Genomic DNA, 25,433 nt, shown 5'->3' on the forward strand with positions numbered 1-25,433 from the left:
AGGTAAATCAGTTAATATTTGCAATGTGTTTTGAAACTTCAGTTGCATGGTATTGTGCAAGACTTCTTTTGTTGATGGTTGACTTCAAACTGTTAGTGACTAAGATAGAGGCAATCAGTCTGTATTTGCTCATTTGAATACCTCTTGTGTTTTGCGTATGAAGCTGTATGTAGGGAATACAAAGAGACAAAAAAAGCACTGAGTCATACTGCATGTGTTATTTCTAGAAGATCAAGCAGGCTTAAGACTTAGAGGAGGAGGAGTTTCTGGGATTTTTCCAAATTCTGTCAACAAAACAAATTCTACCCGTGTTAATCATCAGAATGATTCGTTGGACTTACTCGTATGTCATTGTAGTGTAGCCTGGCTAAAACAGGCTACTTGACCTTGTTTCTAATGTAGTGGGACTTTCCCTGCAAGACTGATAAATCACTCATTAGTACTCTTCATACTGAAGTTATTTACATTGATCATTACATCTTCAGTGAAGTGAAAAGACTCTTGGCACGCATGGAGATTACGGTTTTGCTCAACAGCAGGATGAAGTGCCCACCTTAGAGCACCACGCTATGGCACCTGCGTCTGCTGCTGCCCGGGTTAATTTGAGTCCCTTAACATTAGGTGATAGTGTGCTGAACGGACCCTGGCTATGCTTAGGCTTTCTGCCAACACACCGCTAGCTAGCAGTGAGATTTCTCCTCTCTTGTTTTAAGGCCTTGTTTTGTTCAAGGAATAGTTGTGCATCCACTTATCTCCAAGTAGTGAAGTCTTTATTTTGAAGCAATGAGGCTGCCTTTTCCACCTTTAGCATATAACACCTTGTGCAGAGACATCTTTGACTATTTAATATCAACAAAGAGCCATGAGAAAAAGGTAGCCTATAAGCTCGTGTCGTGTTGGAAGAAGCTTTGTTTAGAATGTGGTTGTGAGTCTATACTCGTAAATGGGATACCTTTCCTTTAAGACGTCTATCTGGGAGCTGTTTGACAAGACAAGTGGAACTGTAGAATGCAGAATAAAATCCAGCACAAATTCAAATGTTTATGGCACACAGCACTGTACCCAGAGTGGAAGACGGATATAACTGAACTATGTGGGGTTTTTCCGATCAACAAAGATAGCAAGCAGATAAGACGTGGAAATGACCAATCCCTTTCTTGATTGGAAGAAGTATGAGGCAGATGTTCAATGGCTGTAGATGTGGTGATGGCTGTGGGTTTAGGAAAGTTAACATTCAAATGGAGAAAAAATTGAAAGGAAATTACTGAAATGGCCTGTGGTTCCTGCAATTTTAGATTGTAATTACCTTCTGCTCTTCAAAAAGAAACATTTCTAGTTTTACCCTTTTTAAACCTAAATCTTTTTACAGCCTCAAGTATATTTAGGTGCCTTAATGCGTGGAAAATTTAGTGAGTTAGAGAATATGAACAAACTAGCAAAATAACTGTCAATTCCTGTTGTCTGTGCTGGGTAAACAGGCAGAAAAATCAGCTGGACATTGCAGGAGGAGTTGAAATGGAAGTTATAAACTAATTGCACTCTTGCCTTTGTTACACAGTAAATCTTTAAATTATCTTAATTATCCATTTCATGACTTTGTGCAGCTTAGGTGTCACTAAGGATGGGTGGGCTGAAGCCTTCCTACCCAGCTCTGTGTGTCTGAGTGCTGCAGTGCAAGACCCTGGACTGCTCCAAGTAGGAGTACAGCTGGAGTAGCCTGTAAGTCTGACTTAGGTGTGTGGAAAGTGGGAGAAAAAGGTGGCTTACTCCAAGGATCATCTAGGACCCAGGCTGCAGCCTGTGCTGTGTCTAGACCAGGGATGGAAGGTATTTAGAGAATGGATTACTCACTTCAAAATCCCAGTGCAAATAAGACTATGTGCTACCGATGGTCACACAGTAGAAGGGGAATGTAAAGTTTATCGGTCAATGTTTTGAAGCAAAATTTGTTCTTTCATGTGCCTTTTCTTCTGTGCCGTGTCCTGTGTTCAGTACACCTGTGGCCAGGCCTGACAGATTCTGTTAACGTGCATGCTCTGAAATACAGATTATTTTGTCTGCATTATTTATAAATATATCGATATTAGTTTAAGGGTTCAGCTGTTGTATTTTTTCAAGTTCTAGTTAAAACATATCTTCTGAGTAACCTCAAAGTTGCACTTAGTTTTAGTGATAGCAGCAGACTCCATAAGCTGTTCTGCTGGCCTCGGCTAACTCCAGCCACCAACTTACTATATTTTGAATTTGAGGTTGTTTGGAGGGAGTGATAAGGCAAGCTTCCTGATGGCAAATAGATCGAATGGGTGACCAGCTGGTAGTTCAGTAGTTTGTCCCACCAGCTGCGTGCTGCCACCTAAACAGCTGAAAAGAGAGGTGTGTTACAGTACACTTCTTATTTTGGAATGGGCTTTCAGCGGTGACTGGAAATAAACCAATATTTTTTTTAGAAATGTCACAGACAGACATGAAAGTACACATCAGTAAATAAAATTGAGGTTTTTGTCTATCATACTGAAAGGGAGAGGCAAGGATTTAACAGGTAGTATTTTGAATCCAGTAAATAGTGCATTATTGGTTTTTATTTTTCCCCCCTCCCCTTAGTTGAGCTAGCTAGATTGTATGTGTTCAAACATGCTCAGTTCCTACTCATGTGATGTCTTCAGTGGACAGTCCCTGTGCACCTCTGTTTTGGTTCTGGACAGAGAGAAATGTCCTTTGATAGTGGACACAGCGATCCTGATCTGGAAGGCTTTATAAAACCTGTCTGTAGTCCAGCAGTAGCTGCTGTTGAGATGTCTACTCACTCAAGAATGAATTTACTAAAAATACTTGATGTCTTAAAACCAGGAGAAAACAGAAAAGCTTACTTGTGCAATTATCTCAGTAATGGAAATGTTAATAGGGAATAAAAATAGCAACTTTGCATATTTGCAGTTTAAATTAGGGCAAGAGGCATGATGGGAGAATTACTTTTTTAATGGAAACCTGTCCACATTGTCTGATTTGATAAGCAGCCTGTCTTTCCTTATGGAGCTTTAAATAACGTATTCGCAGGGTGAACCAAGTTGTTGTATTTTCATTAACTGTGGATGAAGTAAGTTGTTATGACCAGAGTATCTCAGAAATCCAATGAGAAAACAGAAGTCATGTTGCAATCAAGTTGACCCTCTTATATTTTACATCATAATGCTGCTGCTAAGAGACGAGTGGGACTGTTTTGAAAGACATTGGCAATCTGCAAAGTTAGTACTTCCAGCATGCATTGGAGTGTTTTGTGTCATTGGTAAACGCATGGTAGGTCTTCAGAAGTGGGAACTGATAATGTGGCTCCGAGATTTCAAACAAATGCCATCTGGAAGTTCATGATAAGTTGTGGTTTTGATTTGTAGTTGCTGTTGAGGGAGCAGACAAAGGGAAAGTGCTTTTTTTGTTTGGAATCTTTTCTGTAAGACATGTTATATGAAAGTTGATAGTTAACTATATCTGATAGAAAATATTGAGAACTAGCAAATGGTAACTATTTTGTGTGCCAAGGAAAGGTCTGGAAAGCAAAAAGCAAAAAAAAAAAAAAAAAAAAGAAAAAGAAATTTGCTTTCTCCTGTTCTTCTCAACCTTGTTGTCTACTTTTTCTCTGCCAAGCAAAGCCTATTGTCTAGAAACAAATAATTGAACTTAATTCCCCCAGAGGAAGAGGTACCTTCCATCTGCACTGATGACTCGCAGCATTTCTGAACTAATATTTATGAAAGAGATTCTTGCCCAATACTTGCTGAGGTCCCTGGATGCCCAGTGGCCCAAGAAATCATTAAATGTACCAGCACCTAATTTCAGTAACCCAGGGCGTAAGAGCGGGTTTCTGTGACACAGGGATGTTGAAAGAAAATAAGAAGTTTGGTAACTTTGTTCCAGTCAAGATGTAATTGGCTGTGAGATGTCCTCATGTTTAGATTTTTGTGTCTTTTTTGGGGGAGATGGTTCACATGGAGTCCAGTTGTGAGCACATGCTCCAGATATGAACTTGGGTGTTCCTGAGAGCATAAAATGCCAAGCGGGGGATCAAGGGAAGCGGGCAGGGCTCTTTTGGAAGTGTGAATGCACAGGACAAAGCATTAATGGGGGGGCCCATCAGTGGGAACAGAGGCCAGAATACAGCAAATGACAACAGAGAAACTGGAGGTATATCTGTTGTGCAAGAGAATTAGAAGTAAAGGAAGATCAGAAAGGGTGAGAAGGAAGACTTGCAGAGAGCTTAGGAACAGGGTAAGGAGAGCTGGAGGAAAAGGCCATGGGAGAGCCTTTTGTGATTATAGAGAAAGATCTTTCAGATTCAAGTTACACAGACTGATGTACAGGATTTAAAAGGATGTCATACAAATTATGAGTCACTTTTTTGAGCGAGCAAGCAGTGCTGAGCAAATCTGGTAGCAGTTTCAGTGCAGACAGGAGTGATGTACCGAAGAAAGTAAAGAAAGACTATTCTTTTAGGGCTTCACTATCTGTTTCTTCTACTTCAGTGCTCTGTGTGTGTTTTGATTTTTCAAGGAGATGTGGTTTGGCGGGAATTGGAAGAAAACAAAGTTTTGGAAAAAGAATTGAAAGAAAGAAGACTTTAGTTAAAACACCAGGGCAAAACCAAGTCAATTGTTTAATTTTCAACTGATAGTATTACTGCAGCCTTCTTAAGAAGTTCTGCTGATTTATGATTTCTAAAATGATAACAAACCCAAAAATGCTAGTTAGAAAAGAATTGTAAATATTTTTTTCCTCTGTAGGTATACTGATGTTTCAGACTCTTGCCATTTTATCCTCTTAGTATTGCATAATACAGCCAATTCATGTTTTCCAGAGCTTCCCAATTAAGTGAAGTGTTCAGAAGTTTCCATGACCTTTCAGTTTCTTTGTACTCTATGTTGTTTTGCAGAGAGTATGATAGACTTTGTGGTTTACTGCCAGTGTAGCCTTTCTTTTATGGAAAAGATGTCACAATGCAAAAAGGCCATGGTTTTGAGCTGTGTTTTTGAGCGTGTAATACAATGCTGATTTGACACAACTTTTTTTCAAAAAATGTCTTAACATACAGGAAACTGTTTAAGTAGTTGATAAAAAAATAGTCATCAGCAAAATATCATCATTTAAAAAGTACCATTAGGCTGAATATACGGAAAAAAAGTTGAAGGAAGAAGATCCCCTTAGAGAAGTTTGTTGCAGGATATAGAAAAGGACACCTATGTCTTATATTCAGTACTGTAACTGATGTTCACCATGCTTACGGTTCTTCAATTTTGCCTATCACAGTATGTAGGACTTACTGGAAAGCCTTCTGCAAAGGTTAGATTGGCCTTTTCAGTCAGATCTGTGAGGGTTCCCAAACACAAGCTTCTGTTCTTTGCTGAAATTTTGGAGGATTCTCCAAAACCTTACGGTCTAATGGAGGTTTCTGAGGACAGAGGGCATCAACCTGCTGAATGAATGAATCCCAGCTTCACTGTGACCTCACAAGGTGGAGTCTGGAGTTGGAAAAGGCATGTGTGTGTGTTTGTGTGTGTATATATATATGTATATATGCATGTAGCCAATCCCTCCAATCCCTCTGCCCCGAATAAAGAACCTTTACCCCTTATGTTACTTAATATTTAGTAATTATGAAGCCTCAAGATCTTATTTATACATGCCAACTCCAGTCTGGTGGTTTGGTCCATGTTTGTTCCAGCATTTAGTGTAAGTTCGTGCATCAGAAGTTCTGAAAGTGAAACGCAACCACTGACAAGTTGCCCCCACAATGTTGTAAATGTGCAATTTTCCTGCAACCTGATCCAAAAATGCCCTGTTGGTAAATATTTTTTTTTAAACTGAAATTTGCTTGAGGAAAATACAGTAGGTCATGGTGAATCTGTGCCAGTGCATCTATTATTCTTTTATGTATGAACAGTGCAGTAAAGAACTAAGAAAATTCAGTTATTGTTTTGAAGAGTTGTGGTATGAACTCTTATTAATAAATCATATAACTCATAGATGTGTCTGTGTGTATTTATGTATACATAATAAAAACTTGTATGTAAATATGTCTGTATGAGAGAGAATGAGTGTTAATAAGAAAAAAGATTAAAAAATAAATATAGAAATAGAACAACTGAATATGATAAAATAATACTATTGCTATAAGGAGATGACAAGCCTCTGCTACACTTCTCTTTTTTTAAAAATGATTTTTAGATGTGTACATTAATGAGACTCCTTTTCCCAAAACTGCTCAGAAGACTATTCTGCAGAAGCCTTTATTCTGCACCTTCTGTTCTACAGAGGGTGAAACCTGTGAAGGAATGAATTTGAATCTGTCTGGGAGATTTTTTTTCTATGTGTAAAATACTTGCAAGTGTTGCAGTTGTCCCTCAGACTCCCAATCAAGGAGCTAATATATTAATAGCCTGGAATCCAAATTGTTGTGTGAAGTGATTCCTGTTGGATTAGCATGTAAGGTCTGTCTAAACTTAAATGCCTTAGTTTTTCCAATGCTGTTTTGAAGAAGGGGGGTTTATTTTTGCTTTAGGGTAGAAATATTGTCAGTGAGGTTCTCTCTTCCTTCACACATGGAAACCACAGTACAAGGAGAAACTGAAACCAAGGCCAGAATTGGTGTTCTCTGCATTAAGGCATCTCTATTCTCAATAAAGACATCTCTTGAAAATTGCTATGCTCTACAGTGATGTATGACTGCCTTGGAAACTCTTGTCTACTAAATGTATTCTCGGCCTCCTGTCTGACTTACAATGTTGGCCTCTTGTTATTTAATTCCCCGCTCTGATTCTCAGGTGGATGTTATGGGTGTGGAGCTGAATTTATAAGCATTTTATGCTGCTGAAAAGAGTAAGAAATACAAAATTTTGGCAGTGTTATTGGAAAACTGTTCTAAAAATGTGTGTGTTTTTCTGTTTGGTGAATTTGACTAGGCCAGGAGTTCACTCTTTTCCTGATTTTGAAACTGTACCTTTCTTTGCTTTTCCATACCTCATTCCTAATAATTTTTTTTTTTTACCTATAACTATCTTTCTAACAGTAATAGTATGTTCATTAGTCTGAAAACATTGTTTCATGTAGCCTGGGTTGGAGAAGAGATTCTTTGACTTGTTCCATTTTTGTTTTGACTTCTGTATAGACTAAAATTGAATTTTTTCCCAACCTGTCAAGATGGGGTCAGATCTTGGTAAATTCGCTTTATATTTAAAATAGCTAAAGGCCTGAATCTTTTTGATGACTCCTTTGTAGCCTTTCACGATCATATAAGAGGCCAGGGTTTGATCCAAGTTAATGGTGTAACCTCTATTAATAAAGATTAGAAACCTTCTGAATGTTTTATTTAACATAAGTATATATTTCAGTTGCTGTTTTATGTGTTATTTTCATTTTACTTGCTTCCTAGGTTAAGCGACTGATAGTTAATTGTAAAGGATCATTTCTTTGGAGGAAGTGGCAGTGAGACAGAAGGAAAGATTTTTCACTTTTAGTGTTCAGAGTCTTAAGTATCTATATGGGTGAAAAGGATATTCACGCCTATGTGGATACATTCACCATGAGCGTATATGGAAACATGCTTACATCTTTGCAAGCTTGCTTCTGCTTTAACAAGATGTCAATTCAAATAAGGCATCCCAAAAATGATGGGTTTGCTCAATTCGTTGTTCATTGGCTCATGTTATTTGAAGATACCTCAGTCAATACTTCAATACTCAGGATGTACTAAATAGTAGCAAGAGTGCCACAAATTTTCTTATCCAAATTGATACAAGCTATTCTGATGAATGCCAGAACACTTGAATATTTGAGATGGATTATCTTCATTCCTTTATTTGCAAAAAGAAGCTCTAACGTCACAAGAAAAATAACTATGCTAGTAGTTCTGTGCTATAGGTCATGTTTTTACAGGATTAGAGTTTATTTATGTTCTTCCAGAGATAATTCTGAGATTCAGTTCTGTTATTCCATTTAGATATCAATAGGTTGTGAACACACAAAAAGGTTTGGCTCTTGAAGAAAATTGCGTGCTTATCTGAATGGAGGCAGATATTTGTTGCATAAATATCTTTTGTCTGAAAATTGCTGAAATATAATTATGCCATAACTAAGATATAATCTGAACTAGAAATATGCATGTTTCTTTCCAAATTAGCTATATTGACTTTTCTCTTTAGTAGAGATTCATGTTTTATAAATTCTGATTTGTCTCTTTTGTAGTACTAGTTCACAGTAGAGCTGAAGCAGGGATTTTGTTTTGTTAGTGAAACCTGCTTTTGTTGACCATTTAATTAATTTTAAAAGCACCTTTGTTCATTTTGGTCATCTTTTTGCCTTTGTGTAGGCCAGATCTTTCTGGGGAGTATGCATTTTTGGGGGTAGCGACCATTTTTCTTAACTTTGTTTTCCATGATGTGCAACCTAGTGTCATCTCAGCTGGTAAATGAGAAAACTGTTTGTTCTTCCTTTGGAAAAAAAAAAAAAGTTTAATGGAAATGCTCCTGCGTGGTTTTTGTTTTTTTCTAAACCACAAAACAACAAACAACGAACGAACAAAAAACCCTTCCAAGAATTGTTTTAAAAGGTGAATATAAAGTAATTTTGGAAATAGTCAACTTATAATGGCTAAGTTTGATCTTTTTTTATAGGATATAAAGTAAGAGTTGGCAGGTTGGATAATTCTTAACCCAGGTTTGTATCTTTCTGTCTTCTAGACAACTCTGCTGAAGCAGATTTATGGTTGCTGAACAGTTGTACAGTAAAAAATCCTGCTGAGGACCACTTCAGAAACTCAATCAAGTAAGTTGTTTCCCTAAAAAGATACTTAATTATCAATAAGTATTGCATGTTTCAATGTCGAAAGCTGCATATTTTCAATCTAGAAGTAATTTTGTGTTTTAGAGCAAGAAGTATGCTGAGTTTGAGTGTTATGATGGTGAATTCTCTAGAAGGGATTTGTAAGATGCAGTGTATTTTTTTTAATTAGCTCTAACTTGCAAATCATTATCAATACACTTATTTAGGAGAACTGCTAACCTGTTTAGATAGGGGCTTCTGTATCACTTTTCAAGACAATGTTGTAATATTCTTCTGAAGAGTTGAACATTTGTTTTTTTCAGAAGTGTGAATTGTTAGGCTGTTTCGTTTTTCCTTAAATTTTACATAATGAGGTGCTCCTAATTAAAAGGATATCAGGCACATACTTAAAATAGCTGTTTCCCTGTACATTTTCTTACAAGTTGAACTGATTAGCCTATAATAGAAGTCTTGTGAAGAATGTGTTTTATGTCTCTGTAATATTTCAATGATGTTGAAAAATACGACATGGTAGTATTTTATATAGTCAGGTAGTGACTTCTACCTGACTTCTGCAGAAGTACAGTTATGATGAGAGTAACTGGAAAACCTATACACTTACAGCTGTCATTGCCCTGTGTAAATAAATATTGTGGTGTGTTTCTTTAGTTTTTACCTGTACTAAACAAGTGTGGCTATTTATGCAGTCGTTTGTTTAGCATGACGCACTGCAGATGGACTAATGTTTGAAATCCATTTTGGTGAGAAAAACATAGTTCTTTGCAAGCAGTTGGCATGCTCAGGAAGGTAGAGAGGAGAGAGAAGCTGGACGTAAACTATCTACTTGTAGTGGTGGAGTTAATAACAGCATCCTGGGACTGTAACCTGGAATGGAGACCGTTTGCCCACAGTAGGTGGCACAGCAGAAGCTTCCTCCACCCCTCAGAGGGCTTGACTTCTTGAGTGCTGGTATTGCCCTCGGTAGCGAGACTGGCTTTTTGGCTTTTTTTATTGTTGCCAGAAAAAAAAGCCAACCAAAAAGCTATTCCCAGAATACTTCCATCTAGTGAGTGTTGGCCAACAGAACTGATGACAAGATCTTTTCCAGTTCAGTTGTGGCCATCTTTTTATTTTACTAATCCTATGCCAGAATTTATGTGGTATGGTGTGTGTCCTTTAACCAGGAGAATAGAGCTGGTTAAGAAAGAGGGTCTAACTAAAAGCAAATGACCAAAAATATTTCTTTGAACTTCATGTTTCTGTTGCTGTTCTGCTAATGAGCCTGATGTTATTGTAGCTTGGGTTTATTCCTTTTTCCTTACTTCTTCTTTCCTTACTTACTATCTGATCCACAGATACTCTGGTTGTTCTCCATTTCTTCTCTTTGCTGAGGGTCACTCCTTTGGTGTAGCATGGATCATTTGTTCTCTACTCTCAGATCCGGCAGTGTCTAGTTATGGAGAAGGACAACTTTTGTTGTTGTTTCTAACCATTTTTTATAATGTTCCTTAAATGTAGGGGATGGAACCATATGTGGGTGCTCTTTCATGGGACTTGGAGGATGTTTAATCTTTCAGTTCTGTCTCAGAAAAAAGCAAATACTACTGCATCTGGGTTTTACAGTAGTGAGGAAAGCTTCTGTCTGTGAAGAACACAACTTCTCCCAAGCACACCTGAATTTGTTACAGCAGCAAACCCAATGCATGAAGATTGGTGATACAAAACTAACTGCCATTGTATTGTATCGTAAGAGCTTGTTGGTAGCTATGGAGATCTTTGTTTTTCTTGGTTGAGTAGCAAATCAAACATTTAATATGTGGATTGTCAAAGCAAACATACTTTGAGTGGAAAAATTAATACTTGGCACAGTAAGATGATTCTTTCAAATTAAAAATTCTTCAGGCTGAAAGTGTTACATAGCATTAGAAAGGTCACATGGGAGAAGTCTTTCAGTTTTGTTTATTCTCTGTCCTCTGCAACAGTTTCTGCTACATAACTGTCCTTGCATATATGACTTTGAAAGGCACTAATTCAAACCAGCAGTAGTATGTTCACACTGGTGGTCAAAGAATGACTGAGAAGCTGATCCCTCACTAATACCCTGTGCCAAAGGATGTGTCAGAACCCGAGAAGTCCTGTAGGTTCAACTTTTTTTGATCTCATGTTCTTTTAAAAACAAAACCAAACCACTCCCAAACTCTCAGAACCTTTGCATTGGATGTGCAGATATGTATATAGCTGATACAAGCCCTCTGACAATATAATCTTTGTGCCTTTTTCTACAGTTATTAGAAGTAGTCTGCTGTTCTTTGGTATCAATAAAGTTGAAGCTGCTGAGACTGGGTGAGGGTATGGAGGTCAAAGAGTTGCTTAAAGTCCATTAGCTTATGGATGGGGATTGAGAGCTTTTCCTGTGCAGATTTTATTCTCTGTTGGTTAATCTTAAAATAAGATTAAAGGCAGAGGTAGGCAATAGTAATGAAGAATTACTAGTGTAATTAAGTAGGTGGAGTTTGAAAAATAATAATTAGTATCCTTCAAAAAAATGAAGGTTAATTCAAGGAAAAGTAGAAAATCAAGAGAATAAACTAAAGCAGTTAACTTCCATCAAGCATCTCATGAAGACTAATATAACCACGTAAAGCAAATAGCTAGGCAAAGAAAATGAATCCCTTGAACAAGGAAAAAGAAGGAAGAAACTAACATTAAGAAGTGAGGCAAAGAACACCACAGAGAAACAGTCCCCATTCCGTATAGGGGGGCTCAGTTATGTTGCAGTAACTCTGTTGTTCTGTTTTAATACTTTGTGTTGTATCACAGAATATGCATTATGCCCGGCCCTAGCTCCCCAGAATTCACAAGTGCGTGTAACCCTGTGGCTGAAAACACTTGCGATGAAAGATTTGCTAGTAGCTGGTTTTGGCAGGATCCTACCTTAGGGTAGGAAGAGCAGGAGATGGTCTGTTGTTTAAATGGCTCCAGTTTGTTGTTGTTATGAAGTGAGAACATGTACTTCTTGGAAGGGGGAAGCGAGAGCCTGGGGTACAGAGGGGGAGAGGGAGACAAGGGCATGGGAGCTGGTGTGGATGTGTGGTGTTACTTGTGAGATTGATAAGCAGTCACTTGTCACATGGTATATGTAGAGATGAATGAGTTGCGTGCCTTTGTCTTTCCCTATGATGTAACAGCATAGTATAGATAGTACTCCATGCACAGAACCACAGAATGGCTGAGGTTGTGGGGGACCTCTGGAGATTGTCTTGTTCAACCCTGCTCAGAGCAGGGCCAGCTAGAGCAGCTAGCTGCGGGCGGTGTGAGGGCAGATTTTGAGTATCTTCAAGAGACTCCATAAATGCTCTGGGAGACCTGTTTTAGTGTTGAAGCTGTAAAAAGGGGTTGTCTTAGGTTTAAACTTTGTATCTTGTATTTCAGTTTGTTTGTTGCCTTTTGTTCTGTCACTGGACACCACTGTGAAATGTCAGGCTCTGTCATCCCCCCTCTATCTCCCATCCCTTTCCCCATTGAATGTTTATACACCTTGATGGGATTTCCCAGACCCTTTTCTTCTCCAAGCTGAACAGTCCCAGCTCTCTTGGCCTCTGCTTGTATGCCAGATGCTCCAAAGCTTTGATTACCTTTGTAGCCCTTCCCTGGACCCCTTCCAGTTTGTCCCTGTCTCACCTGTACTGAGAAGCCTAGAACTGGACCCAGTGCTCCAGTTGTGGCTCTCACTAGGGCTGAGCAGAGGGGAAGGATCACCTCCCTCAATGTGTGGGTGATGCAATACCTAATGCAGCCCAGGAGGTTGTTGGTGGTCTTTGCCACAAAGGCACATAGCTGGCTTGTGGTCAACTTCGTGTCCACCAGGACCCTCAGGGCCTTTCCTGCCAAGCTGCTTTCCAGCTGGTCAGCCCCAGCCTGTCCCCGGTGCATGGGGATATTCCTCCCCAGAGGCAGGACTTTGCACTATCCATTTTTTTGAACTCCATGAAGCTTACACATTACATTAGTTTAAGAAAATCTCATCTTTATTAAAATTTAATTTCTATAAAGAAAATAATTAATTTGGGTTAATTCAGTATGTATTGTGAGGGATCTACTTGTCCTCCTAAAGATGTGATTATTCTTGGGTATGCTTTGTAGGCTTTTAGAAATGCAATTAATTTCTTTTCTGAAAGAAAAAGAAGCACTTTTGTTCTGTCAAGGGCTTGTATTTTGGTTGGTGATGGATATACCTATTGTGCTTTACTAAAGTAGTTGCTGAGCATTCCTGGGAATTAGCAACTTTTGGAAAGACCCAGGAGTGTTGAATCCCTCTAATCAGTTTGTTGTGGGTTTTTTACTGTTTTTTGGGTTTTGTTGGGTTTTTTTCCTAGTGGTATTGAACTCTTGCTAAAGTGGTGGATTCCCCTGGCAGGGAAAGCATACCACTGGAAATACCTCTACCCTGGCCTGTTCTAACAGTCTCAAGTGTCTGTGAATGGCTGCAATCCCAGAGAGCTGTTAGTTAATTTGCCTTGGTCTTGTGCTTTTTAACTGGCCTGCCTACACTGGTTTAAGCAGAAGGATTTTTCAGTTTTAAGTTACAGTTCAGAAAACCCAGACAAAGCTAAACCACAACCATTAATATCGTTGCTATACTATTTATATAGAAAGTCCCCCTGACAACGCAGTGTTCAAGGTTTCGTGTTGAACAGAATGACTGGAATGTTTTTAAAGCCTGTAATGACATAGTACCTCAAATACAGTTTTGTGGAATTAAGTGCATTCAAGTGGGTTGGGTTCAAGGACCTTTACCTTACCTGGAGGTAGTTTTTGTCTGCTACCACAACTGGTTCTGTCAGTACTGATTTTTTGTGGGTTTTTTTATCCTGAGCATAGCTAATCAGAAGTTAAAGGTACTTTATGGAATGGGATATGTTTTCCCTTTCACATGATTTCTCTTAATAGTGGCAGATATTTTCTTTCTCTGGTTACTAGTCAGACACAATATAGCAAGATTCCTTTGTAGAATGCATTCCTGCACTAAAGGCAGCAAAGTGCTTGAGATATTTCATTGAGGGAGCTTGTCCTTGGTAGGACAGCTGTGCCTTAAAAACTCCTCACCCTGTCCTGTGATCTGAGCTGGCTTTACCCTTGGGATGGACAGAGCTAGGATATTACTCTGTTTTGAAGTCCTGTAGGACAGTATGTAATAACATTAAATTGACTTAAAAAACTTCTTAAATGTTTGCTTATAACATTTTGTGAAGTTGACTTTATTTTGCCTTAAAATTTAGAATGAAATAATAGTTTTTTAAAGGTAGCCTACAATCTATATTTAAAAGTCAATCACATCCTTTGTTTTGCTGATAATGTTTCGGTATGATATTGTAGCTCTGGACCTGATTGCCTGTCAATATGACTAACTTATGTAAGTTGAGTGTATATGTATATAGGTGTTCTATAAACAGTATAAATAATAAAGAATAAATAAAATATCATTAACATCCTTCCAGAGAGATGTCACTGTATGTATTTTTGGGGATGTTGGGTAGTTCTGTGATGGTTCGTTTCAGTGTCTCTCCTTAGTCTTCCCCCCCCCCCCCCCCCCTCCAATGGCAGAAGGTTGTTAGCTAACATTTTCTGCTATCATTAATTTTATTCAAGAGTAACCTTCTTAAAACTTAGCTGTTAGCAGCAGCAAGAGTAAGCGTTCAATAAGTTGCTAACTTTAACTTCTGTAAACCACAGTAAATCTGTTAAGACTGATGAAGAAAATTAAGCATAAGAGCATGTTCTAGAGGAGCTCACTTCCTTTAAAATAAAGTTACTTTGCTCTTTGTTCTCATGCTTCATTGATCTCTGTGTGCTCTAATACTCTTTTTTTGAGTATTAGTAGTATTTTGAGCATCTCAGATATGTAGCCCATTTTTCCTAATGACCTCCAAAAATTCAGAGACTGTTGCGTGTGTCTAGCTAGCCATCTTTTCCCCCTTGCTTGATCCTTTCCTGAGTGCTATTATAAGTTACTCGTGTTCTGGGACTTTGGCTTTTCCTAAATAGTTCTCTTGCTGGTTCATGTATTATGGGTAGGATTCTGGCACCTCTCTTAGTGAAATAGCCGGAATGATGTCATTTGGGAAGTATGATGTGGTTTTGCTGTTGAGGTGTTCATGGCTTGTCTATAATGGTATGGCATAAGTTGACCACTATAATAATCTTTGTTACTATATATAATTAATATATAACATTAACATATATTCTCTTACCTATATGTTACGGCATTCACTTTAAGGCACACTCCAGTGTGTATTCAACCCTTTTCTTTCTGATAGCTATGAGTTGTGACAGAAATACGAGGGCTTTTAGCACTGAAGTAGCACTGTGTGGCTTCCAGTTCCGTCCTTGCTTCGGTTTTCACCAATTCATGAATAAACACTATGTGTGTGATCTCACTTTTATGCTAGAAGGAGCATCCAAACCTGCAGAATTTGTTGAAATGGTAGTTCAATATGACTTCAGTCTTAGACCATGCAAATTGTTTAAGGCTCTCCAGTCCAAGTGGACTAAGTTGAAGAGTAAAAGGCACGACTGCCTCTGGATGCTGCAGAATTTCTGTTCACTGAATGCAATTGTGTTGATGTTAAGTACAGAAGGAGGTTATTCTTTAAGAAATACAAAAGCTTGTTCAGAGATAAGAGATAAGAATAACTTTCTGCTGCTTTTGTTTCTTTGTTAACATTTGTGAATGTAACTTGTATGATGAATTTTGGAAATTATGCAAAACCAAAAATTGCACACTGAATTAGAACAGTGTTACCACTTTCTTCAAAGCAGCATTAAGCTTTTTGCTTTTACTAATATGTTTCCAGTGTAAAAATAGACTGTGATTTACACTTGTTTGTACTGTTCCTACAGTAAAGTTCAAGCTGTGAAGTACCTCTGTAAGAGAAAACATAAGAATTTCAGAGCTCTTTATTTTATAGATCCTGTTAGTGTAAGACGATCAATTCCACTACATTTCTGACATGAGCGTCATAGCCTTGCTGTTTGTTGCATTTTACAGAAATAGTGTGTTGCCATGACTTTAAGTGTTTGTGCCCGAGTACTTAAGGCAACAGGACAGCATTGAGAACCATAGCTAGCAGTTCTGCTGTTTTCCACTCTTCTTGTATTGAAGAAATCTGGGGAAGAGCTGGATTCTCTGCAGTAAAAATGATTGCGGAACAAGCTTCATCAGGTGGGAGGAAACTTGGCACTTTAAGTTTTTTAAGTGAAGTTGCCAATAACATTCCTTCTTGCTCAAGCTCTCTAATTTAGTCTAGATGATATCGATGAAAATCTTATCATTTTGCCATGATAAAAGGCTCACGTGCTCATAGATTGAGGAAATGCTTGTATTCAAGATACAGGTCATATTCACTGTGCAAGAGAAACATCTTCCCCAGTTAATAGGAGTTACTTAGTTTTGAATGGAGGCTATAACTCTATTAACTAGAATTTTAAATCACAGTTCTCTAAGAACAACCAGAGAAGCTTAGGTGACTGCTACACTCTGGCTTCATCAAAGCCTTGGTTGGGATAGATTGATGCGCAATGCTTACATTTTTACAGTCATGGGAGATCTGTAAAGATGTCAGCAATCACACACTGTTAACCAAAATCAGTTTTAAAATTAATTTTGTAGCATAACATAGCCCATTCTGTTAAATAAATAAATGATTTAATGTTTTTAGAAAGCACTCTACTTTTTGATATAAAGTGTACAAATTAACTCGTTGAAAACACCGAATACTTCTCTTGCGTTTGGATGATTTTTTTTTTGAGGTTCAGCATTTTTCTGGCAAAATTTCTAGAAGGGTTTTCTACTTCAGCATTAAGATTTCATTTTTTTTTTTTTTGTGTAGCTATGCTCATCCGTATTACAAAACACTACAATTAATTTTATTTTTATGTTCTTTTTACTAGTTAACATTTCTCACCCTGAGCAATGCCAGTTTCATTGTTATATAGTTGGTTAAGCTTTACTATGGAGCGTAGCATTGTGCTCTCTGGCTTAAAAATGCTACAGATTTGTACATTTTTACATATATATGTTGTGTGTTTAGAACAAAAAATTATTGAACTGGAAGTCTTCATTTAAAAACTTAACAATCTGGTAAGTTTGTTTGGTTTTTATTTTTTTTGCTTTCATTGTCTTAGGTTGATGGAAAACATAGCTGTAGGTGAAGGATTCTGTGATTTAAGTGATGTTTGTTAGTGGAAGGTTTTTTGCTGCATTTGAGTGCATTCCTTTTCTTGCACCCATCTCTGCCATAAAAGAGAATGTTAAAAGCTGCTTGACATGATGTTATAAAATGCAGAGAAAAAGCAGACCATATAGAACTGAGTGTTTTCCATTGTATGGTTTTTAGAAGATAAAAAGGATTATGGACTGCTTGTGATTACATGTGTTACATGGCTGCGTTTTGCAGAGATTTGCAAAAGCCTGGGTTATAAACTTGTGTGCACTTTAGTATTTAACAAGGTTTAAAAAAAAAGGGACAAGAACAGGGCCTGTTAAAATCAACTTTTAAACACTATACTGGAAACCTTTTGACTTCAGCATGAACATGTTTGGGACTATTTTAAGTACTCCATGATACCGATACTTTGAGAGGTTGGTTAGCTCAGTGCCTTTAGTTCTAAACTGCTTATTAAGCCTTGGGTGCTTTAAGGGACTACTTAGTGTTTAGGTACTCTTTAAGCCTTGAGCCAGATCATTAGGGACTGATGTATATTTGATTGCCATTTGAAAGTATTACCAGGACTTGAGAAGCCAACTCTGTTTTATGACTTCGTATATCTATTCTTGAACTTTTTGATTGGGCTGTAGTTACAGGTCCCCAGCTATGTAGGGTCCTGGACCACCGGTGCGTTACAAGCAGCATTTACAGACATTTGAAAGTCAGTTAAGTTCATCGCTAAACATACAAGATACACTTTTCTTTGCAAACAAATGCAAATCTACTATGTTTCAGTGATATGGGTAAACAAGGAAGGCTTCTGATTTGGAAAGTACAGCTCCGCAGGTAGTCTGTGGAGTAACACTTCCACCCTTCTCCTCATCAACCAAAAGGGAGACGCAGCTATAGAACTTGCATGTGTGATTAACTGTCTGAAACCTGCTGTAGGAAAATGAGCAACACTAAAAAAGGGATCTAATTCTCTTTAGACTGCATAGCTGATGTTATCTTTAGTTGAAAGACAAAACATTTCTTCCTTCCCTCTTCCCAGACTTGGTCAAATTGCGTAATTTTAGTAATCCTCTTCAACCAAACAAATTTAATAAAATTAGCAAAAGTGGGTATCAGGCTTTCTCTGTGTTTCTCTTGCTGTTCTGTCATATGAGTGCTTTGGGGATGTGACGTTGCTGTTGGGCTCTTAGCGCTGGCTGTCCCCTCTTTGCCCAGACCAGGGTCAGATAATAGAAATGATCAGGGAGATGGAGGCACCATCTTGGACTAGAAGTTTCAGGTGTATGTTTTCTTACCAAAGGGCTTTCCAGAAGAGGCTTTTTGAGGGATGGGAGGAATTTGGTCTTTCATTACGGGCATTTGCATGGAAAGCATTTTAAAAAAAAAAAAAAAAAAAAAGCAAGCATGTTTCTAAGCATTGGTTGAAATTCCTGCCTCGATTAAACTCACATTTCAGATTAGCAGGTTAACTTCTAGTTTGTCCTTCCTAGTCATAGTGTTTTCTGTTTGTTTGCACTTTAAAAAACAGGCTACTAAATAAAAATTTTAAAAAATCTAGTTTGTGTTAGGGTGTGGAAAACAATAAAGTCCACCTTTGTGTATATAAATTTAAGGGATGTGAATGGTGGAGTGGAATTAGAATATTACTGGGTTTGTAATTCAGAATGGCTGCAGGTGGAAAATTCTCCTGCTGCATTTGCTAAAGCAAAGCAAGCTGATGATGGTTCATTAAGAGCTTGTGATCAGATGGTGGTGACATAGTGGAGGACTACTGGAAACGGAAGGAGTCTGAGACATTGTAGTGTGGGATTTTATATGACTTCAAACAGTAGGCTAGATGTACTTTCTTTTCCTAGGAAAAATATCTGTGACTTACCTGTGTCTTACTGAGACGAGTAGTGCATTACTGTAGCTGAACTTTCTGGTTTGCAGTTAATTTGGGGGTGTGCAGTTGGGGTTCTTGCTTCCTTTGCCACCTGACATTCATCTCTGTTCTGTTGGGAGATTTCTTCTTTCTTTCTCATGGAAGGTAACCTAATTAATTGCTCTAGCACTAATAAGTGTGTGAGAAACTATGACATTTTAGATTTGCCTCAAATATGTCATAGCATTACTGAGAGAGGACATAATATTAATTGAGGCCCATTGAAACAATGTGGGACAGGATCAGGACAGAGCTCCAGATGGTTTGGTTTGCTTTACTTGCATACAGAAAGTACAGTCACAAGAGGTGAAAAGGGCTTTGGCATGAAGTTGGGGTTTTTTTCTTGCTTTTCTGAACATGTATCTAGTAGATCAGAACATTTTCAGCAAGCTGCTGGAGAACAGCAAATTGATTCTGCTTCCCTTTTTTAAAAAGGATTTTTGGTTCTAGCAAGGCTAACTCTTTACTTTTCAATGGGACAGGTATTGGGCTAAGTTGAAAATAAAACTTTCCATGCTAAACGATCACTGCTGTTTTAAAAGTTTCATTATGAAAGTCCTTTTAAGCAGTGGAGATTGAGAGATGTCTTTAAGATGGGGAAAACCAGAGACCTTTCACCCACAAGTATATAGAAAAAGTATATGATGAACATTAGAGTGATAAAAGGGTATGGTTCAGTAATATGAAGAGGAGCTCTTGTTAGCTGGTTTTAAGATGGGTTATATGAGCTTTACAGAATCAGTGTTTTGTGTATTATATGACCCCCTATGTTAACAGGTGTTTTGTTTTACCATTTCAGGACAGGTGAATTGAGCAGCAAAGGTTAATGTCTTGAGTGCTGGAAGCAGGTGGTTGATAGCTTTGAATATTTATCTAATTACCTGCATGTTGGCTGTTGGCCTAGCAGGCCCAGCTTTTCCTAGGGAGGGAGCACAGAAAAGCAGGCAGAAACTTGCTGTAGCAGGATTAATGCAGAGGTCAACATGATCTAAACTTGTCCTCACCAACAAATGTGGGTTTTGGTTTGTTTTTGATTCAAAAGACTATCTACTAAATACTTAACGTGTTTGTCCTAAAACAGAACATGCTTGCTTGTCTGGGTGAGCTGGAGTGGAAAAAGCATCCTCTTTCATGCTTCTGAAAGGGCGTCATCACGTGGTTACGTGAGATGCTAACTTAGGAAGGGCAAAATAATGTTGGTTTTTTCCTGTCTTGTCTGTATTCCACAAAGCTCTTCCTTTTTACACCGAGTTTTGTTGTAGTTTGTATCTTTTTGTCTAATGCACATCTGTAAAGACTGTAATGGTATATTGAGATTTTCTTTTGGTATGTTTCATGAAGACAAGTTGGGATATTGCCAACGCGATACAGCAGTTCACATTTGCCATTGAATACCTCAGCTGCTGTCTTGACCCTCGGTGCACTGCTCTTATGTGAGGGACAAGAACATCCTCTGATGGTGGGAGGGGTCATGATGGACAACTCTTTCTTTTGAATTTAACTTTTCATCCAAAATTTCCTCACTTTCCTGAAGAAACAGCAGAAGCACAGGCCAACAGCAAGAAACAGTTGACTCTGGAGTTGTTTCACTCCAAGTGTGTGTTTGAATTTGAAACTTTCCTAAGAGGTAATGTCTGATAACTGCTTTTAACAGGATGAATAATCAACTTTTTTATGTATTGCTTTTACAGCTCACAGCACAATGGAAAATGACCCTTGTTAGTGCCTCCAGCTACCAACATAACACAAATACTAACCAACAAACTGTATACGCATCTGCTCCAAATAGGAAAAAGCCTATTGTTTTTCTTGGGTGTGTTGTAGTTTATTAGCGTGGTCTCAAGGGAAATTTAGTAGTGAAGATGCAGAGGCTTGTTTTTTACAAAAGAACAATGTTAAATAAAATTGTCTAAAATATAGGAAAACTCATTGTAGAAGCAATTTGTGACTATCTGTTATCATAGTGGGTAGCATGGATTTTTCTCATAAAAATTAAATATGCCTCCAGTTTTTGTTTTGTCTTTACCTGTGTTGTTTTTCGTGAAAAGAATACCTTTTAAGTTGCCTGTTTCTGTAGTAGACTTCTAGCTTGTCTGCAGTTACCTTATACCAGGTATCAAATGAGATATTCTTGTCTGTGGAGCTGTTGATTATGATACCTGTAAATCAAACAAAAAAAAAAAAAAGAGAGTCACAAATGTTATTTAGAGACAGAAAAGATGCAACCACGGATGTATCATAACTACGATGAAATCTTCTCTTTCACATCATTTCAGTAAATAAATACCATGTCTAACTTGAAATGTGAACCCAGGTTATATAACTTCTTAGAAAAGGTTGCAGAAAATGGGATTTTGACTTCAGATTGTCCTTAGTTTCAGATGCTGCCACTTTGAGCTTTAATATTTGAACTCAAAATCATTTTTTCAGAGATTTCCTCTTCTTGTATTTTATTTCTCACTGTTAGTAGGAGGTCTCTTGTTTAGCTGGTAGTGGACACGTGCTAGCTTAGTTATGTGAACTTTGTTGGGCTTAACCAGCAAAGACATTTGGTACAGGAAATTCTTTCAAGGTAAAGACCATAAAATTGAAGGACTTGTGAAATGCAAATTGTAATTGCTGAACTTTTACATGGGAAGTGGAAGCTATGGTTATTTTGTTTCTATACATATGAAAGTTATATGGCCTTTTTTGATCCTGTCGCATGTAATTACATTTGTAGCCTGTGAATTTGACTGTATAAGTATGCATGCATGTAACATACTCAGACATTCTAGAGAACAGGTTAAATAGGTGTTTTTTCATAGGCTTTTTTTGACCTTCCCTGTATGGTTCAGCAGAGTTGCTTCTGATTTAGTCCTGAACTGATACAAATGCAACGTATGGTAAACCTGAGGGTTCAGAATGTGGTAACTTTGTAGGATTCACCATTTATTGACGTGTTGAACTTTATCTTTTGAAATATGGATAAATGCAGTCTCAGTTTGGAATGTGTATAATGATGTGGGCTGAGGTGCTCCTTGCTCACGCACGAGTATGGGTGGCTGATCAAGACAAGCCAGATTCAGCTTGCAGGTGGTGGTTTTGAACACTTGGTTTTGTTACGGTGTTTGGTAATTCATGAACATCCATTGAAATAGAGCTTGGATGAGGGGCTGAGGGCAAAAATCAACATCGTTTGTAAATGTTATTGCAATGGGAAAAGAATTTCTAAGTATTTACTGTGGAAATAATGTGCACTCATGAAGGTGGCAGCTCCCCAATGCAATTTAGATACTGATCTCTAAGGATGCAGAGGACGAGAAGATGGCACTGCTAGCGGTCTCAGCCTGTTGTAGACATTAAGAAAGAAACTGCCAAATTTTTCAGTCTCTTGTCTAATGATGTTAACATGTCCCGTTCTTTTAATAATGTAGAAATTGAAATAGCAGCTCATTCTTACTGGCTTTCTTCCTTTGTTCCACTGATGGATGTGCTGATGAGGAAGGGGATCGTTTACTTCATGTTTGAAATATATTGGTTTTCAGTGTTAATGGCATAATATGAATTAAATAAAATATCTCTTGGGCAACTTGTTTTTTAAGTCAACAGTTCGTAGTTTTTACAGCAAGCAGTTCATGCTCTTCAGTTTGTGGTTTCCATTTCTGTTTCACAAAAGATACCAGTTAAGCATGTTTGTTGCAAAATTTTTAAGTTAAGCTGTTGTGAAATGCTACTCAACATACTACAATTGTTGGAGGAAGGACATTTAATTAGAATAAACCAGGTATTGCGCACTCTGTTGTCATTCTTCACTGATGCTGTGGTTGAGATGCAACGTGCCTTGCTTGAATTTCTTGTGACTATTGCTGAGAAACCACATGCTAAGATGACATTGTCAAATTCTAAGAAAATTGTCAGGGAGAACGTTTTTATTGAGTATATGGGCTGCAACCGATTTCCTCTAACATCCTAAATTATATTACTTACGTAACGAGGCTTCCAGCTGGAGTCCATTGCTTGGTGCAATATTTCCATGTGAAGGTGGAAAACAGATCGAGTTGCCCCGTTTCCCTTGTCTTTCCCCTGCTGGAAACGTCCTGGTGGTGCAGCTGCCCAAGGTACAGCATTGCCTTGTGGCGTCAGGAGTAAATGGCAGGTGGCAGGATGGAGGGTGCAGCTTTATTTTGTCTTCTCAAAACATGCTTCAAGTAGCTTTAGTTGTGGCTTATGTTACATGCTCTTTTCCTGCCTTTATCTTCCCCAGTAGGGACAAGCTGTTGAAGTAACACAGCATTGGTGCTCTTTTGTTAACCTTTGCCGACTGTCCTGAGGATTTGGGCTATCCAGATGTTTGACATAAAATTAGGAAATATTTAGAGCAGTGTGCGAGGGTTTTGTTTACTTCTCCAGTGCTGATTTGTAATGCTCTTCTCTGTATTTTTCCTTGCTTTCTAATTTTAATGTCATCTGTTTACAATAGGGAGAGACAAACCTTCTCAATACGACAATTTTTTCCTACTTTGCCTGACTTGAATGGTAATGAGAGGCTTCTAGTAAGTTTTAATGAGGTTACCTTTTTCTCAGCATTGAGATCTGATGTTTCACAATAGGATGTTTTGTTACTGACCCACAGTAAATTTGTTGGGGGTTTTGTTGTTGTTTTTCTTTGGTTGACTTTATTTTTTTATAAGGAATCTTATCTATTGCACTGATGTGGACACACTGAGCCATTGACCCAACTAGTAAGCCATCTTTATTCAGCTACACAGGGATTCACATCGCATTTGTCTGCGAGAGTAGTACTAGTGCTTTTTTTTCCTTTTAAAGATCATGTTCATTCACTTTGCACTGTGGGAATATGCATGCTGCCATTAGATGTTACAATAGTCAATTATTCCATGGACTGGAGCCTATATGTGTAAGAATTATAGAGTTATGTTTATGAAAGGAAAAACATATATTGGTATGTGAATGCATATGGAAGAGGGGCATGAGTAGTCAATATTACAAGCTGATCTGTTGTAGCATGTTTCTCTCCGTGTTTGCTTTTAAGAGATAGGAGGGATTGCTTCTGAATTGAATGAACCTGAAATCCAGGTTGAGGATATTTGCAGAACCTCTTATTAGAGGAGTAATTCCACTTTATCTTTGACTGATACGCTGGACCCTCTGCAGGAATTAATGATGTGGTATTGTAGCAATAGTGCAACAAAACTAATGAAAGGCCTTATGGGGGAAGGGATTATATTTTGAGAAATCTCATACCATTTCATAGCAGCATACTCACGAGCAATAAGACATTTCCATGTGTGGTGTTCAGTATTCAGGTACCATGGCATATGTATTCATGGCATGACAGGAGGAGTATCTCCTTCATTAGGTTGGCTTTTGATGTGCCTTTTGTGTTTTGCAGAGTACCTAGCAGGTTAGGATCTTTGGTTTTTTTTCTTTCCTGTGCGATGTCAGCAAGTGTCAGGGTTTGCTCAGTCTACTTCTGTCTACTTATCTGGGGTATCTTAAAGCTTCAGTGATTCACTTAATCTTCCTGCCATCATCTGTTAGGGGCTTGAGTTTTTGTTTTAGCGAGGGTGTAGACTGTTCCCTATTCTAGGCTGCCACTTGTTTCCCTACCGTGGTGTCCTGAGAAGCTGCGTACAGAGGTGCTGTGGTCTGGATCACCTGCTAATTCATGTGCTGTCAACATGTGCCTTTTTGCGTCCCCCCTCCTGCTGTCCCTTCCGAAGGTTCTGTACCTGTGCAGCCCCGTTCATACCAGTCGTAATGTTTTTATTACAAATCTCAACAATAGACTGCAGTAAAAAGATGCTTGACTAAGAATGGGTGTGTTTTAATACTATTTTAATTGAGTTTTCCATTATCACGTTTGAAACTTGCGTGTTTAATTCTTTTAAATATCTATTTTGTGAATTAAGTAGACATTTAGTGTAATACAGTCTGCTGCTGAGGTAGAAAAAAATCACCAAATAGCAATTAATTCACTGCAGTTACCTAGTCAGGACCCTTGTTGTTGTTTGTGCAATAGCTCTATTTTTTGAAATCTACTGTGATTGATGCACCAAGTTCCTGGAACTGAGTTGAGATGAGAGAGAGTTTTCTTTCAGTTGAGTTGGTGCTGACTGAAGGCATGTCTCTTGCAAATCACGCTGCTCAGATCAGAGCTCTCTACATCACTTGTAACTTCTTGAAGAGTCAGTGGAAGGTTACGTTTTGTCTTCCCCATCATCCTGCTTACCTTTAATGACAGGCTACTGCCACGAGATGAATTTCAGGATAACAATCTGGTATTTTTTCATTCTTTTCAAAATGTCAACAAGCAAAACTTGTTACTTTTGTTTGGGAGTAATGACTAATGCCGTCAATCAAATCTGATTGGGTTTGCCTCTGAGGCATGTGTTGTTAAACTTCATTTTCCATTTCCTCCATGTAACACTTAGAAACCCAGGGCAAAGAAATAAATTTTAGCTTTATTTTTGTTGGAATTA

At 38.1% G+C, this 25,433-nt stretch overlaps 1 protein-coding gene across 6 annotated transcripts in view; it reads left to right on the forward strand.

Moving 5' to 3' along the window:
* Positions 1–25,433, forward strand: part of CDKAL1 (CDKAL1 threonylcarbamoyladenosine tRNA methylthiotransferase) — a 441,944-nt gene that overhangs the window by 67,394 nt on the left and 349,117 nt on the right. For all 6 annotated transcript variants that reach the window (XM_075745163.1, XM_075745164.1, XM_075745166.1 and 3 more), the window contains one exon: positions 8,724–8,808. In XM_075745163.1, coding sequence (XP_075601278.1) covers positions 8,724–8,808 — 85 coding nt within the window. The remainder of the gene's footprint in view (positions 1–8,723; positions 8,809–25,433) is intronic.

This window comes from Balearica regulorum, chromosome 2 (genome assembly GCF_011004875.1).
Source record: "Balearica regulorum gibbericeps isolate bBalReg1 chromosome 2, bBalReg1.pri, whole genome shotgun sequence".
NCBI lineage: Eukaryota > Metazoa > Chordata > Aves > Gruiformes > Gruidae > Balearica > Balearica regulorum.